Source organism: Pogona vitticeps, chromosome 3 (genome assembly GCF_051106095.1).
Source record: "Pogona vitticeps strain Pit_001003342236 chromosome 3, PviZW2.1, whole genome shotgun sequence".
NCBI lineage: Eukaryota > Metazoa > Chordata > Lepidosauria > Squamata > Agamidae > Pogona > Pogona vitticeps.
Window position 1 is genome coordinate 103,156,934 of NC_135785.1, and position 15,761 is coordinate 103,172,694.

At 42.4% G+C, this 15,761-nt stretch overlaps 1 protein-coding gene across 50 annotated transcripts in view; it reads left to right on the forward strand.

The window, feature by feature from the left end:
* The window catches only part of LDB3 (LIM domain binding 3), a 202,713-nt gene that overhangs the window by 100,945 nt on the left and 86,007 nt on the right, over positions 1-15,761 (forward strand). For all 50 annotated transcript variants that reach the window (XM_078390983.1, XM_078390990.1, XM_078390976.1 and 47 more), the window contains one exon: positions 4,567-4,642. In XM_078390983.1, coding sequence (XP_078247109.1) covers positions 4,567-4,642 — 76 coding nt within the window. The remainder of the gene's footprint in view (positions 1-4,566; positions 4,643-15,761) is intronic.

A 15,761-nucleotide genomic window follows, 5' to 3' on the forward strand; every position in this document is an offset into this window, starting at 1 on the left:
TGGGCTTTGCCATGCAGGGACACCCAAGACGGACAGGTCGTAGTGGAGAGTTCTGATTAAATATGATCCACCTGGAGCAGAAATTTGCAATGCCACTCCAGTATCTTTGCCAAGAAAACTCCATAGACAGAAATGAAAGGCTAAAAGACATGACGCTGGAAGATGAGCCCCTCAGGTTGGAAGGTGTCCAACATGCTACTGAGGAAGAGCGGAGGACAAGTACAAGTAACTCCAGAGCTAATGAAGTGGTTGGGCCAAAGCCGAAAGGACACTCAGCTGTGGACGTGCCTGGAAGTGAAAGGAAATTCTGATGCTGCAAAGAAAAATACTGCATAGGAACCTGGAATGTAAGATCTATGAACCTTGGTAAGCTGGATGTGGTCAAACAGGAGATGGCAAGAATAAACATTGATATCCTGGGTGTCAGTGAACTAAAATGGACAGGAATGGGTGAATTCAATTCAGACAATTATCACATCTACTATTGTGGGCAAGAATCCCGTAGAAGGAATGGAGTAGCCCTCATAGTCAACAAAAGAGTGGGAAAAGCTGTACTGGGATACAATCTCAAAAATGATAGACTGATTTCAATACGAAACCAAGGCAGACCTTTCAACATCACAATAATCCACGTTTATGCAGCAACCACCAATACTGAGGAGACTGAAATTGACCAATTTTATGAAGACTTACAACACCTTCTAGAACTGACACCAAAGAAAGATGTTCTTCTCGTTCTAGGGGATTGGAATGCTAAGGTAGGGAGTCAAGAATTAAAAGGAACAACAGGTGAGTTTGACCTTGGAGTTAAAAACAAAGCAGGGGAAAGGCTTATAGAGTTTTGTCAAGAGAACTAGCTGGTCTTAACACATACGCTTTTCCAATAACACAAGGTGACTCTACACATGGAAATCACCAGATGGGCAATACCGAAATCAGATTGATTACATTCTCTGCAGCCAAAGATGGAGAAGCTCTATACAGTCAGTGAAAACAAGACCTGAAGCTGATTGTGGCTCTGATCATCAGCTTCTCATAGCAAAATTCAAGCTTAAACTGAAGATAGTAGGAAAAACCACTGGGCTAGTCAGGTATAATCTAAACCAAATCCCTTATGAATACACAGTGGAAGTGAAGAACACATTTAAGGAACTCGATTTGGTGGACAGAGTACCTGAAGAAATTTGGATAGAGGCTCGTAACATTGTACAGGAGGCAGCAACAAAAACCTTCCCAAAGAAAAGGAAATGCAAAAAAGCAAAGTGGCTGTCCAACAAGGCCTTACAAACAGCAAAGAAGAGAAGGGAAACAAAATGCAAGGGAGATAGGGAAAGTTACAGAAAATTGAATGCAGACTTTGAAAAAATAGCAAGGAGAGACAAGAGGGCCTTCTTAAATGAACAATGCAAAGAAATAGAGGAAAATAATAGAAAAGGAAAAACCAGAGATCTTTTCAGGAAAATTGGAGATATTAAAGGAATATTTTGTGCAAAGATGGACATGATAGAGGATAAAAATGGGAGGGACCTAACAGAAGCAGAAGACATAAAGAGGAGGTGGCAAGAATACACAGAGGAATTATACCAGAAAGATTTGGATATCCCGGACAACCCAGATAATGTTGTTGCTGACATTGAGCCAGACATGCTGGAGAGTGAAGTCAAGTGGGCCTTAGAAAGCATGGCTAACAACAAGGCCAGTGGAGGTGATGGCATTCCAGTTGAACTATTTAAAATCTTAAAAGATGAGACTGTTAAGGTGCTACATTGAATATACCAGCAAATTTGTAAAACTCAGCAGTGGCCAGAGGATTGGAAAATTATCAGTCTACATCCCAATCCCAAAGCAGGGCAGTGCCAAAGAATGCCCCAACTACTGCACAATTGCACTCATTTCACATGCTAGCAAGGTTTTGCTCAAAATCCTGCAAGGTAGGCTTCTGCAGTATATGGACCGAGAACTTCCAGAAGTACAAGCTGGATTTCAAAGGGGCAGAGGAACTAGAGACCAAATTGCTAACATGCGCTGGATTATGGAGAAAGCCAGAGAATTCCAGAAAAACATCTACTGCTTCATTGACTATGCAAAAGCCTTTGACTGTGTGGACCACAGCAAACTTTGGCAAGTCCTTAAAGAAATGGGAGTGCCTGACCACCTTGTCTATCTCCTGAGAAACCTATACGTGGGACAGGAAGCAACAGTTAGAACTGGACATGGAACAACTGATTGGTTCAAATTTGGTAAAGGAGTACGACAAGGCTGTATATTGTATCTGGCTCATTTAACTTATATGCAGAATACATCATGCGAAAGGCTAGACTGGAGGAATCCCAAACCAGAATTAAGATTGCCGGAAGAAATAGCAACAACCTCAGACAGGCAGATGATAACACTCTGTGGCAGAAAGTGAGGAGGAATTAATGAACCTCTTAATGAGGCTGAAAGAGGAGAGTGCAAAAAATGGTCTGAAGCTCAACATCAAAAAAACTAAGATCATGGCCACTGGTCCTATCACCTCCTGGCAAATAGAAGGGGAAGATATGGAGGCAGTGACAGATTTTACTTTCTTGAGCTTGGCTCCCAGCAGCAGCGGCAGCGGAGAAGCCCTGGAAGGCATCCGGAGGTTGTCCCCCTTGCTGCCGCTGCTGCTGCCAGGAGTCCGAGCATGGCTGGGATCGCCTGGTGCAGCTTGGCTCCCAGCAGTGGCGGCGGTGGCAGGGGACCTCCAGATGCCTTCTCTGCCACCATGGGAGGTATCTTGGAGTTCCCCACCACCGCCGACCGTGCCTCCGAAGCACTATTGGCGGTGAGGGGGACCTCTGAGATGCCTCCCGTGGCGGCAGAGAAGCCCTGGAAGGCGTCCGCAGCCACGAACTGCGGCCTACAAACTGGAAGGGGGAGGCGAGGAAAGCACCAAATTTGAATTTGGCGCTTTCTTCACCTCCCCCTTCTGGTCCATAGGTCGATTCTCCGGCCAGAAGTCGAAGTGAAACTTTGTGGTGGAGAAGTACGTAGGTTGACCAGTATGTAAGTGGAGTGGCATGTAAGTCGAGACTCCACTGTAGCAGTAATGATGAAAGTTTTTTTAAGTTAGCAGAGTATGAGATACAAACAGTGACTGCACAGTGTGACAGAATAGCTTAAATCTCAATAAGGTAAAGGTAAAGGCTCCCCTTGACAATTTGTCTAGTCATGCCCGACTCTAGGGGGCCGTGCTCATCTCCGTTTCCAACCCATAGAGCTAGCGTTTGCCCAAAGACAATCTTCCATGGTCACGTAGCCAGTGTGACTAGACACAGAACGTAGCCCACCCCATTTTCACAGTGACTGGCACTTTATATGTTAAAAATCACAGTAGAATTAATTTAAAGTAGAAAAAAGGTTTCTTTACATACCAATGCTGTCTGTAGTTAAGAGGCAGTAGGGAAAATTGAGTCTCCACCAGGTGGAAGAGACATCCTCCATGTCTGCTACATGCTCTGAGGTCAAGAAAGGAGAGAGAGACTAAGAAATAAAGTGAAACAAACAAGTAGGAAATGGGGACAGCCTCAAGCTGGAAAAAGGACTTTAACAATACGTTAGTGGCAAAGGGCAATCATCTTAGGTTTCTCCTGGTATTAGTGCATGTGAGATTATTATCTTAGCAGTGTATTTCGTAGAAATATATAGATTTCATATTCTTAAAATCTATGTGTTGCTATGGAATTTGTGAGTCTGTTGCACCACTACAAGGAGTTTCCCGTCCACATGGCACTCTGTTGGGGTCAAAGTCAAGATGCATTGCGTGTTGTGAAGCTGTCCCCCTCCACACAAAAAAGCCAGGAGCCCTAGAATGCAATATCAGTGCCATGAAACATAAGAATTTGATATTACATGACACTAAGAAATGATCACTGTTTATCATACAGGAGAAATTAGGGTTTGGAAACCTAGATGGTGCAGCACATGTTTCTGTGCTGTTTACATAGAGACATTTTGTATGACCAATGAGATCGAGAATACTCAGTGCCCAGAATAGAGGGCAAGGTTTGCCCTCATTACTACAGCGTTCGGAACCATAGGAGCGAATGGCAGCCAGTTGCTTCTGAAGAAGAAAGTAACGGTATTCTATCATGTCTGAGTGTGAGAGATGAATGGTGCTCATGACCTCTGTCTAAAAGAAGGAAGCCTACTATTTTCCCATGGAATTTAATAGCCTCCTCATCAAGGATTCTGTTATTTTAATTGGTCCTTCTGAAAATATGGCAACATGTTGAGAACAAGCAAGCCGCAGACAGACCAGTTGAATATTGGTCTGAAAACAATGGATGATTAACAAAGGATTTAAATAATATACTTTCATTAGTGTTTGCAGTATGCATTTATAAACCGCTGTGACTTTTTTTTTACAAATACCTTTATCCACCTATAATAAATAAATAATTAATATTTTTTTAAAAAAAATGATGGGGATCTCAATATGAAACACAATATTTTGTTAGCTGTGTTTGTCAGTACAATTGTGATATGTGTGGAAAATAATCTCTGCTATTAGTTAACTTTTCGGTTTTTTTGCTTTCGCGCCAGGTCAAAACGCCCAGCTCCGGTTCCAACAGCCACCCCAAGAATTGACTCTCCCATGCCAGTGATTCCTCATCAAAAGGTATGCGTCTTACAACTTCCCACTGTGCTTGTCTTGAGATTATGATCCTCTGTTTCTCTCTGAGTGAGAGGTGATTGATGCTCATGACCTTTGCCATGAAAGATGGGTAAGAAATGTGATCATCATGTTTAATGGGTGCAAACTGCAAATGTCATTTGGTGCTCATATGGGAACAGAGCTGCATTTTAGGCACTGTAATTGCACCTCTCTCTCTCCTCCACATGTATTTTAAAATACGTTCAGTTTTCAACACAAATTCTACATCTGGCCTGCAATGGATTTGTATGTGGTTACCACTGATTTTTGTAGCTGTATCATTTGAGGGAGAAGCAAATAATAAAGAATGATAAAAAGTAAACAAACCAAGCTTGGGAGAGAGAGAGAGTGTGTCTGTGTGTGTCTTCTTAGCAGAGCTCCTCACTTTCATTAATTGCATACCAGGCAACCATCTAAGTGACGATGGTGTTCCCAGTAATACGTCTGGACGGATATCTGCCTGTTAGATCACTATTAAAATGTCCCAGGAAGTTTCCCACCAAAACAGGTTAGCAGCTCTTTACATCCTGGTGCAGAAGAAGAATCATGGGATGGTTAATGCAAGACATATTCATTAAGACTAGTCTGCAGCAGCCGTGCTCATTTGGTGTGTAGACCAGCCAGTGTTTATGTATCTGATTAAGAATGGGAACAAATATCAGTACAGAATAACTATCAGTACAGAATAACTATAATGGTGAAAGAAAACAGTGAAAGAAGTGAAAGACAGTATGCTTCCTTGTGTTCAGGAATGTGTTTTTCTCATTAGGGTGCCTTGACTTTCTCTGGCATCTTAGAGAACACTAGGAGGATTTTTTTTTCATTTAACCAGAGTCCTCCTTGCATTAATAGTCCACCCTCTGACTAGAACTGGGAATGAGAAATAAGCACAGGATGCATTTGAGTGCACTTCAGTGGAATTGATTCCAGTGCATTTAAAAGAAAGAGAGTGCTGGGGAAACATTAATTAGTAGCTCTAGAGAATGAGCAAACGGATATCAAAACAGGCTTAAGAACCATAGATCTTGTGCTGCATAGAGAGAAAGCAAGAGAAGTCAGAACAATTGTTACTTTGAATGCAATGACTATTCAACTGTATACCTGCTAGAAAAGGTGGGATATACTGGAATACTGACAATATAAAGTCAGTCATTGTATACAGAATCTATACAGTAAATGAATTGCTGGATAGCTTAGTGGTTGAGGTGTCTGCCTGCAGAGCCAGATGTTGGGATTTGATTCCCCACTGTACTTCCTTGACAGGGGCTGAACTTGATGATCCATAGGGTCCCTTCTAGCTTGTCAGCTCCAAGATTATTATAAATGAATACTTGCTTATCATTTAATTCTCATTTGTACAGTGGTGCCCCGCTTGACGACGACCCCGCTTGATGACAAAATTGCTTGATGATGAGTTTTTTATGATCGCTATTGCGATTGCAAAACGATGGTTCCAATGGTTTTTTTCACATTACATTGATTAGGACCCTGCTTCGTGAATCATTTGTTTGCTAAACGATGGTTTTTCCGGTTCAGCAAAATGTCTTCCCTTCGCAAAATGGCTGCTTTGGAAGACAGCAATTTTACACAACTGATTGGTGATTCTCTATGGGCGATCTTTGCTGGACGATGAGGTATTTCCCCATTAGAATGGGGTTTTTTTTTCACTTGACGACGATTTCGCTTAACAGCAATTTTCCTGGAACGGATTATTGTCATCAAGCGGGGCACCACTTGTACTTTAGGTGGATTTTTCCCTCCATAAAACACACACACAAACCTTTCAAAACAATTATGATTAGGATGTTGGCAATTTAATATACAGTAATTGTTCATATTGGTTTTATTCATTAAGTGGCTGAATCATGGCCCTCTTCACATCATATTTAAAACAGTGTTCCTAGCTAAGAAAAATGAACATGCCTTATAATGGCATAGACAGAGGATGATATTTTGTTATTCTGAAAGGAAAACAGAGTATCCGAATATACCTGGGTGTATGTGTGGTATCTCTTTCCATTTGTGAAAGGGAGTATTATTATATGACCTGTTGGACCTCAGGATTTCTTCCAGTGTCTGTATATCATTTATCTATTTTATTTATTTAAAATATTTTTACCCTGCCTTTCTCCTTAAAAGGATCCAAGGTGGCTTACATCATTCAAATACAATATTTAAAGCTAAAAACAATGAATATACAAAGGCAGCTTAAATCATTAAAAACACATAGATTCAACAGTTTCAGTGAAAAGACAGATTTTTTTTCTTCATTTAAGGAGTGGACAGGTTTTGTGGGGGGGGGGGGAGAGTTAATTTGGCTGACAGATCTAGGGCCATACACTCCCAACAGAAAAAAAAAGTCAGTGTCACAATTCACTGTTGAAAATCACTGACATAGCTGCCCAGCCATCTTCCTGACTTTGCTGCTGTTATTTTATGCTTATTTAAAATTATTCCAATGTATTTATTTATTAAACATTGTTTCCTGCTTTTGTTTTGTTTAGTTCTGTATCCTAACTGAAGTGGAAATCTTCCATCAGAACAATTACTTCCTTGCTTCCTTCTGCATTGATGGGCAACAATTTCCTATTTCCTGTTCCATGTCTCAATGACTGTTCAAACATCAGAGAATTCCCACTCTGTGCTTCTCTAGTGACATTACAGTGCCTAATATGGATCAGGAAGTAACAAACAGTAGCCACTGAATGTGGAAGGAAGTCGTATTCCAAGAAGTAAACACTGTAGTTTAGCCAGACTTCTTAAGGCAATTAAGAAGCAGAACTGCAGTTTTAGACAAAAATAAAAGGAGAAAACAGTGCCCAATGTTAAAATAAGTTTAACTATACATTATCTGCTGTCACACTGGGAAAGAGGTTGAGAAGCTGTGCCACTGGTTTTCAGCAGTATTTCAAACCAGATATTTTGGTGATTCTTAAATATCACAGAGGATCTTGGGGGGGGGTTGCAGATGTGGTTTGTAGGCTGCATGTGACCCACTCTTGATGCCCACTTCACTTTAAAATGTTGTTTGAAGCAGAATGTTTATAAGAAAGATGATTTAAAATGCTTATTATAGAAATTTTGTGTTTAGAAATTATTAAATACTCTGAATAGGGACATATATCCAAAAGGTGGTCAAAAATCCCAATGAAGTTTAGTTCCTAAGGGCTTCAATACACTCTAAACTTAGCAAATCCATGTTTGGCACCACTGGTACATATAATGCATGGCTGCACCTGATCCCATCTCGTTTATTATTTGTATAATAATGGCAGTAATAAACCTCCAATAAACCTGCCTATGTCATGTACAAATTAGAATTTAGGTATAGATATTTGACTGTACCTTAAGTGGCCTTAAGTGGATGGGGTTTGTGTATCTTTAAAGGAAAACAGAATTAAGGACCTGATCACACCAGCCAAATGTATCACAGTTCTAGCTATTTTTTCTATAACTCTGTTGTACTGAATTGCGGTCATGTGTTATATATACCAGGGTGAATGTTCCCATTTGTTTTAACATCACAATCCCTTGGGCACTGAGTGAGAGACAGTGTGGCTGTGCTGCTGTCGGTTGTCGGCCTTCCTGGGGCAGTTTGGCTTGGACTCCCTCGGCCTTGCGGGACTGGGCCCTCGCTGCCTCTGGCTGCCCCACCCCTTCCACAACATCAGCCATCTGGCTTGGAGGGGGGGAGAAGAGGTTTTAGAAGAGGTTTTTATTGTGATTATCAGTTGCCATCAGGTTACATACATAGAGACCCACAGTGGATCTGAGGGAACAGGAAGGGGGGAAGGCATTGAAAGGGACAGCCATTGAGGTGGTACTGGGTAGGGGAAGGAATGGCAGTGGGGGTAGAACATGCCCATGTCAGAGAAGAGAGGTTAGATATTTTGCATCTACCCCCTCTTCTAGTCCTACCCCCAACCAGATGGTATCAGGTGACCATATCAGCAAACCCTCAAGCCACAAGGTGCTTTTGATGAATGCCAGGTCAGTACAAAATAAGGCTGCCCTCATCCATGATGTAATTCTGGATGAGGGTGCTGACCTGGCGTGCATTACTGAGACCTGGATGGGAGAGGAGGGTGGTGTTCCCCTCTCTCAGCTGTGTCTGCCTGGGTACTCGGTCCAGCATCAGTGTCGCTTGGAGGGTCGGGGAGGGGGAGTTGCTATAGTCTATAGGACTTCTATCTCTTCGACCAGGTTTCCTATCCCTTTGATAGGAGGTCTTGAGGACCTGTATTGTTTGTTGAACCTATGAGACAGATTGGGGATTTTGTTGGTGTACCGCCCACCCTGCTGCGTACCAACAGTCTCCCTGCCTGAGCTGATGGAGGTAGTCTCAGAACTGGTCTTGAGGACTCCCAGGTTGTTGGTGCTGGGGGACCTCAACATCCATGCCAAGGCTGCCTTGACTGGGGTGGCTCAGGACTTCATGGCCTCCATGACAACCATGGGGCTGTCTCAATGTGTCATCAGCCTGAAACATGAGAAGGGCCATACCTTGGACTTGGTTTTCTCAACGGGACTGGAAGATGGTGGTCTGGATATGGAGGATCTGGTAGTGACCCCCATTGTCATGGTCAGACCACTTCCTGGTCAAGTTTAGTCTATTAGTTTCATCGCCCCTCTGTAAGGATGGGGGATCTATTAAGATGAACCGTCCTCAGAGACTAATGGATCCGGATGGTTTCCTGAATGCTCTGGGGGATTATCCATCTAATGTGGTTGGCGTTCCTCTGAAAGCTCAGGTCACCCTATGGAATAAGGGCAGCGGTCCCCAACTGTTTTTGGTCCGTGGACCATTTGGGGGGGGTGCGGGCTCCATGCACGGACTGGTTGGGGGCAGGGGCCTCCCCGTGCTTGCGGGTGGGTGTGTCATGCTCACAGAGGGGTGTGTCATGCTTGCAGGTAAGCATGTCGCACTTGCAGAGGAGTGTGTCACATTTGTGCATATGCACATGAAAGCGTGACATAGCCACCCACTCTCAAAATCTGCCTGGCTTCTAATTTCAGTTCACACGGGAGCGGGAGGAGCAGCAGCAGCACCTACTTGGCGAGCGCAGGAGTCCTGCCTGTGCCCCCGAAACATCCACACTTCCAGAAGGGGAGCCCTCTCCCTGCCCTGCAGTCTTCTCCCTCAGGGCTTTGGCGCCACTGGGGCTTCTGCTTTTAGGTCTCTCTGTCTCTCCCCCCAGCCCGCTCTTCGCGGGTCACCTGGCGAGGCTGCTGCTGCTTTCGCCTCGTCCTCTGCGCTTCTCCTTCCTCCCGCCTGGCGCTCCTCCGCTCCCTACCCATTTGGCTGGTGTGATCAGGCCCTAAGTCAGGTTACGCCCCTATGGAAAACCAATGTATTCTGCTTGTATACCACCCTATAGTGTTTTACACATTCTCAGGGTGGTTCACAATTTTAGTTATGCAGGCTGAGCATAATTAAAATTGCCCCCCCCGAGCTGAATACCCAATTTACTCTCCTCGAAAGGATGGAAGGCTGAGTCAGCCTTGAGCTGGCTATCCAAATCTGCTGGGATTGAATGCAAATTGTGAGCAGAGTTTTGATAGCAGCACTGCAGTTTAGCCACTGTGCTATTAGAGGTAGATTAACAGTTGTTCCTTATCTGTGTCAGTCTCTGCATTGCAGGTGATTGAATGTATGCCTGGCTTCTAATTTCAGTTCACACGGGAGCGGGAGGAGCAGCAGCAGCACCTACTTGGCGAGCGCAGGAGTCCTGCCTGTCCCCCCGAAACATCCACACTTCCAGAAGGGGAGCCCCTTCATATTTCAAAAGAACAAACCTTTTACGATGACATAAAAGTTAGACATCCAGGACAAAAATTAGATATCTAGCGGAGCCCTTCATATACTACTTCTTTAGCGTAGGAATCTTTCCCTCCACATCCACTGGACAAACTGGGTAGTTTGTCCAAATGTAATCGGAATTGATGCAGTCCAAAAACACTATTGTCACCTTGTTTGAGTGAGACTGATCTTAAGAGAGCAAGATATGGGTAGAGAGAGTTCAACCTTGAGATCAGAGTATTAAGAAACATATTCCCAACAGATTTCCAGAATGGTGCATTCAGCTGCCTTTTAACATAACATTTGCATTCAGAGAGTGAAGTTAGTGACAAAAATATTTTTTTTTCTCATCCTCTTTTTCCTTCTAATTTCATGCCTGCTCTGTTACTAATAGTGAACCTGATATTAGTGGTTGATCCAAATAATACGACTCCAATCTTGAGCATGTGCTTTGGCAATATGGCCAAGGTGGGAACTTTTGTCCCTTAATTTTCTTGGAGACTAAAAGTATTTTAAAAATCATTATTTGGTCAGTTCACAGATAAAGGAATTACATATGATAGACTAGAAATAAATAAAAATTGTGGTATAAAAATTGTGGTAAACTTACAATTTAGAAAAGAATAGTTACGTTTAGCATCTAGTATGTACTTGTTTAGTTTTAAAGTCTCACGTTGCAACACAGCTTCTTTCCACCTACGTTGGTCTGTTGTGTATCCATTACCATTTTCACTGTTACTTCAGCCATCTGATCAAGCAGAACTTTGCTCATGCAAATATATGCACAGTAAATGTGTGTATCTCAAAAATAAAGGCTCTCTTTCTCAATGCTTGCTGGAACAGAACTAGCATAGACACTCTTTATAGTAAAAGAGATACAGTATGTAGTTAGCAGAGTCATAGCTGGTAATGCACATTTAAGGGCTTTTGAATGTAATTTGCCCATGAAAGTAGAATAGCATTATTACAAGGAACTCAAAAAAATCAATTATATGTTTGTTTCTGGTAGTATAAAATTAATTTAAACCTTTGCTCAGAAAGGTTTTTAAAAAGGATCCAGCATGCAGTAGAGAAAGGATGTCTTCTTTGTCTTCCTCTTTTGCCAAGCCATGGCATCACAGGGAAAAATTAAATCCCAGCTTTCTCAATTCTGCATGCTTCAAAATTTTGTAACGGGCAGAGAATGAGAATCAGCTTTGTCTCTGGCATGAAATATTCTAGGGAGGTGACTGTAATATGTCTCTAGAGATGAAGCCCAATGCACAGGATAACAGCCTCCTCTTCTGGTGAGTTGAAATGTTACAGTAGAAGTACAATGAAAATATATTTCTGCTAATTAAAACAGAGAAGGAGAAGCTGGTTAAAACAGTGCCATGGGGTGGCCATAGCACTGTGGAAGAAAACATGATTTTAAGCAGAAGGATCCACAGTTGTCAGCATCTCCGGGAGGAAGGATCAGGGAACACAGGAGGAAGGATTTCAGGTAGCATGTGCCTCCTCAAAGTATTTTATGTGCTCCCCTCGAAAAAAAAAACCTTGTAGCTGAATTACAGGAAATCTTTCCCTAGCTGTTGGCACTTCTGGCGTTGGTTTGTTCTTCACAGCCTCCCCTGCCTGTCACTGGTTCTTCTAACAATTCCCCCCCCACCCGTTTCCAATTACCTACCCCTATGTCCACTTCTTGAACACTTCTGGATGTGTTCTCAGAACAATTCCCCCCTGCCCCCAGGGGGCAGAAGGAAGGTCAGAGCAGAAGGCCACTGATTCTTCTAGGAAAGCTCTAACAGAGGCCTCTGAGCCCCTCTTGTGTTAGTCCTGTTGCTGAAAACAGGAGAAGGGCATTCACTCATCAAAAAAAATGTAAGTGTGCTAGCAAACTAAACTGTAAGGATTGAAGTGCTGTAATTAAATTTTAATAATTACACGGGGAGAAGAATAATTACATTACAGTGGAGTCTTGACTTGAGAACTTAATCCATATTGGAAGGCGGTTCTCAAGTCAAAAAGTCTGTAAGTCAAGTCTCCATTGACCTACAGTGCATTGAAAACCGATTAATCCCGTAACAGGCCGTTTTTGTTCCATTTTGGTTTTTTTCTGGTCTGTAAGTCAAATCTCAGTCTGCAAGTCAAACCTAAATTTTGCGGCCAGAGAAGTCTGTAACTCAAAAAGTCTGTAAGTCAAGCCGTCTGTAAGTCAAGGGTCCACTGTAATGTTTTTCCTGTGTGCATGTGAGTGTGTGTAAGTTTGGGTTGTCTTAAGTGCACATAAACATTTGTCCACATGTGTACGTATGCATGTGTATATGCATGGCTCCAGCCAAAGTTGCATGCGTCCCTTAGGGCTGAAAAGAGTGTGCTCCTCATGAGGTGACTTGAAACTGAGGAGCTAGAGGGCTGCAGCCAGTCAGAATATACTACAGTGTGTTAGGTGGGCAAAATAGTGAGATCTGATATAATACCTTTTCTTATGTTCCTTTAAGATCAGGTATTATATTCATTCATTCATTCATTCATTCATTCATTCATTCATCTCATTTATAGACCGCATTTCTCCTCATGAGGCGACTCGAGGCAGCTCACAGTGTTAAATCAAGTAAAATTTAAAAACACATTAAATGATTAAAAACATTTAAACTTTAAAAACGAACTTAGGAGGTGACTATACTGGAAAGCTGAATTAGAATGAATTGACCTTGTTGTGATTTGATTCACAGCCTGTATTACATTTGAAATCCCAGTTGGTGCTCACATGGGAGCTGCAGATTGATTTGGCCGTTCACTGTTCATTCTGGATGCATTGTGATTCACATTCAAGCCCACAGCCTCCCTCTTCACCCCTTTTCCTTCCTCTGGTCCTGCCTCTCCCTATCCTTTTACAAAGTGTAAATATAGGGAATAACAACAAGGACCCAGCATTAAGGGTGATCTAGCACTAACCTCATATATGTAAGATTTTTTAAAAATAAAAATAAAACTTCAGAGGGAAATCAGGGGAGAGAAACAAATGCAGGGGCGTGTTCTGTTGGTGCTGACAATCACTTCCCGACTGCCTGTGTCACTATATCACCACCTACAGATATGCAACCTGTGTTTACAAGACTGTATCGCAGCTAACCACATGGGGAAATGCCTGTTCCAATCATTCTGGCTTGAAAAGGTAGAAGTCCCTCAGTGGCTGTGGGGGGGTGGGGAGGAGAGAGAAATGACTTTGGGAGCGAAAAAGGGCTGGATCAGTTTGAATCATGTGGTCAATAAACATACTTCAAATTCTGCAGCATTTGACCATGTAGTTGCAGCCTAGCTTAGCTAAAATCATCATCCAGGTACTCAGCTATGGTTATTAAAACCTACCGGAAGAGGTTGTCTTTCATCTCTTGAAGGGAGACGGGCAGTTTAAGCTCCCCCTCCTCCAGCCGCATTTTTAAATATTTCAGTAGATTTTGCTTTCCTTGACAATCATCAGGTATTTTGTCCAAAGACATTAGGACTAAGCCATTGTACCCTCTGCCTGGTACATCTGGATGGCACACTAACATGTAGTTAAATAAGGAGGGGATTCCAGTAATTTCCGGAGAACAATGCATTGGGGCAAAATCAAGGGAGGGATTTGCCAGTGTTAGGACATGACAACTTAGTAGTTACCCTTGTGTCTTGTTGACACAAAGTTCTCTGTAGTGCACTCTGGTATTTAAATTGCTGCCGTGTTTTGAACTGAAATGTTTCAGTATCCTAGGAAAGTGCATTTCAAGTGTCCACACATCACAGAAATCCCTTTGTCCCTCATTCTTCTCTGCCATTGCCACCACTTCCTTATCCACCCCCTTTGCCAGCTTCCATATCCCTTCCTAATTTTTTAATGTTAAGCAAGTGAAATAGTGCTGACCTGACAAGACATAGTAAACATATGAATAAGTGCATCTGAATTAGTGTTGTGACTGTAGCACTAAACTAAGAGGAAAAGTATTTTTAAAATACAATGTACAAATTGCGGTGCAGTTGTAATCCTTACCCATGTGGGCAGAAAGCAGGCAAATGTAAGAAGGGTCACTCCCACACCACATCCCACTCTGCATCATTAGTAATGTCATCTGGGCATGCCAAAAAACTGCCCTAAATACTAGAAGGCACAACAAAATAATGTGAGTGCAAATGCTATAAAAAAATACAACCCCTGCCAGCCAGACAAAATATAGAGCATACTCATGTCAAAATATCAGATCTATTTGTGATTAACACCAATGTCCTGTAGTCCATGGAAAAATATGGAAAGGCACAGTGAGAAACGCAGCACAATAGAGCAGGACAAACATCTCTCTAGTTGCTCCTTTATTTGGGAAAAAAAGAGGTCTTGCTGAAAGCTGCAATCCAAGTTCCAATCTAAGATGTCAATCTGAAACAACGTTATGTCCTCTCATAGTATCCATATTCATTCTTGGGGGCTTTGGGGTGGGCATCAGCTGCCAATGGGAAAAGACATTGGCTGTCGGGATGGGTGCCAAGTTGCCAACAGTTACCTTTACTTGTGACCATGAAACTACCAATGAGAATCTGTTTTGGTTCAAAAGTTATTGTCCGAGAACTTTGGGCTCGGCACTACTTCAGATTGACTTGGGTGACATTTCCGTGGATGTCTTCATATATTTGAAGAGAAGGTTAGGAAAACTTACCTACAAGTTGCCACTGAAAAATTCCTGTATATCTATACTTTGTATAAAGAATAAACCTGAAAACAGGCCTTGTTCTGCAACATGTGTTGTCATCAAATGCAACCACATCAGTGGTATAGGATCTGGAAGCCACATGTTTTAATCTCTGCCATCAGTACACTTTCTCCTTCAGTTTTATGCTTTGCTCTTGAGAGAGGAGTATTGGCTTTGTGTTAGCTCTTCCAAATGTTTCAGTCTTTTCCCCTTTATTCTGCTATTTTACCAAATTGGCAGGAAATTAGAGATAGAAATATATCTGAGAACAGCCAGGTTTCTGCCTGTTCAGCCCAGGATTGGCAGGAGCAAGGGATACTAGGAGTGAAGTGTGTCGAGCTGCCAACTTGGAGCAGAGATTTCTAAGTTGTAAGTGGGCCTGATCTACTTGTTCAAGTCAAAGTTATGTACAAAGAAAAAGGATGTTGATAGATCCTCCTTTGCAGCCTGTTTTGCTAACTCCATTGCACGGCCTTTATAAGCATGAAGTTCAGCTTGTTTCAGCAGTGTTCCTTATTCAGTGACTAATCGTAATCATATATGGTGTAACTGCAGAAATCTTCTCCCTTTTGCAGACTAAATC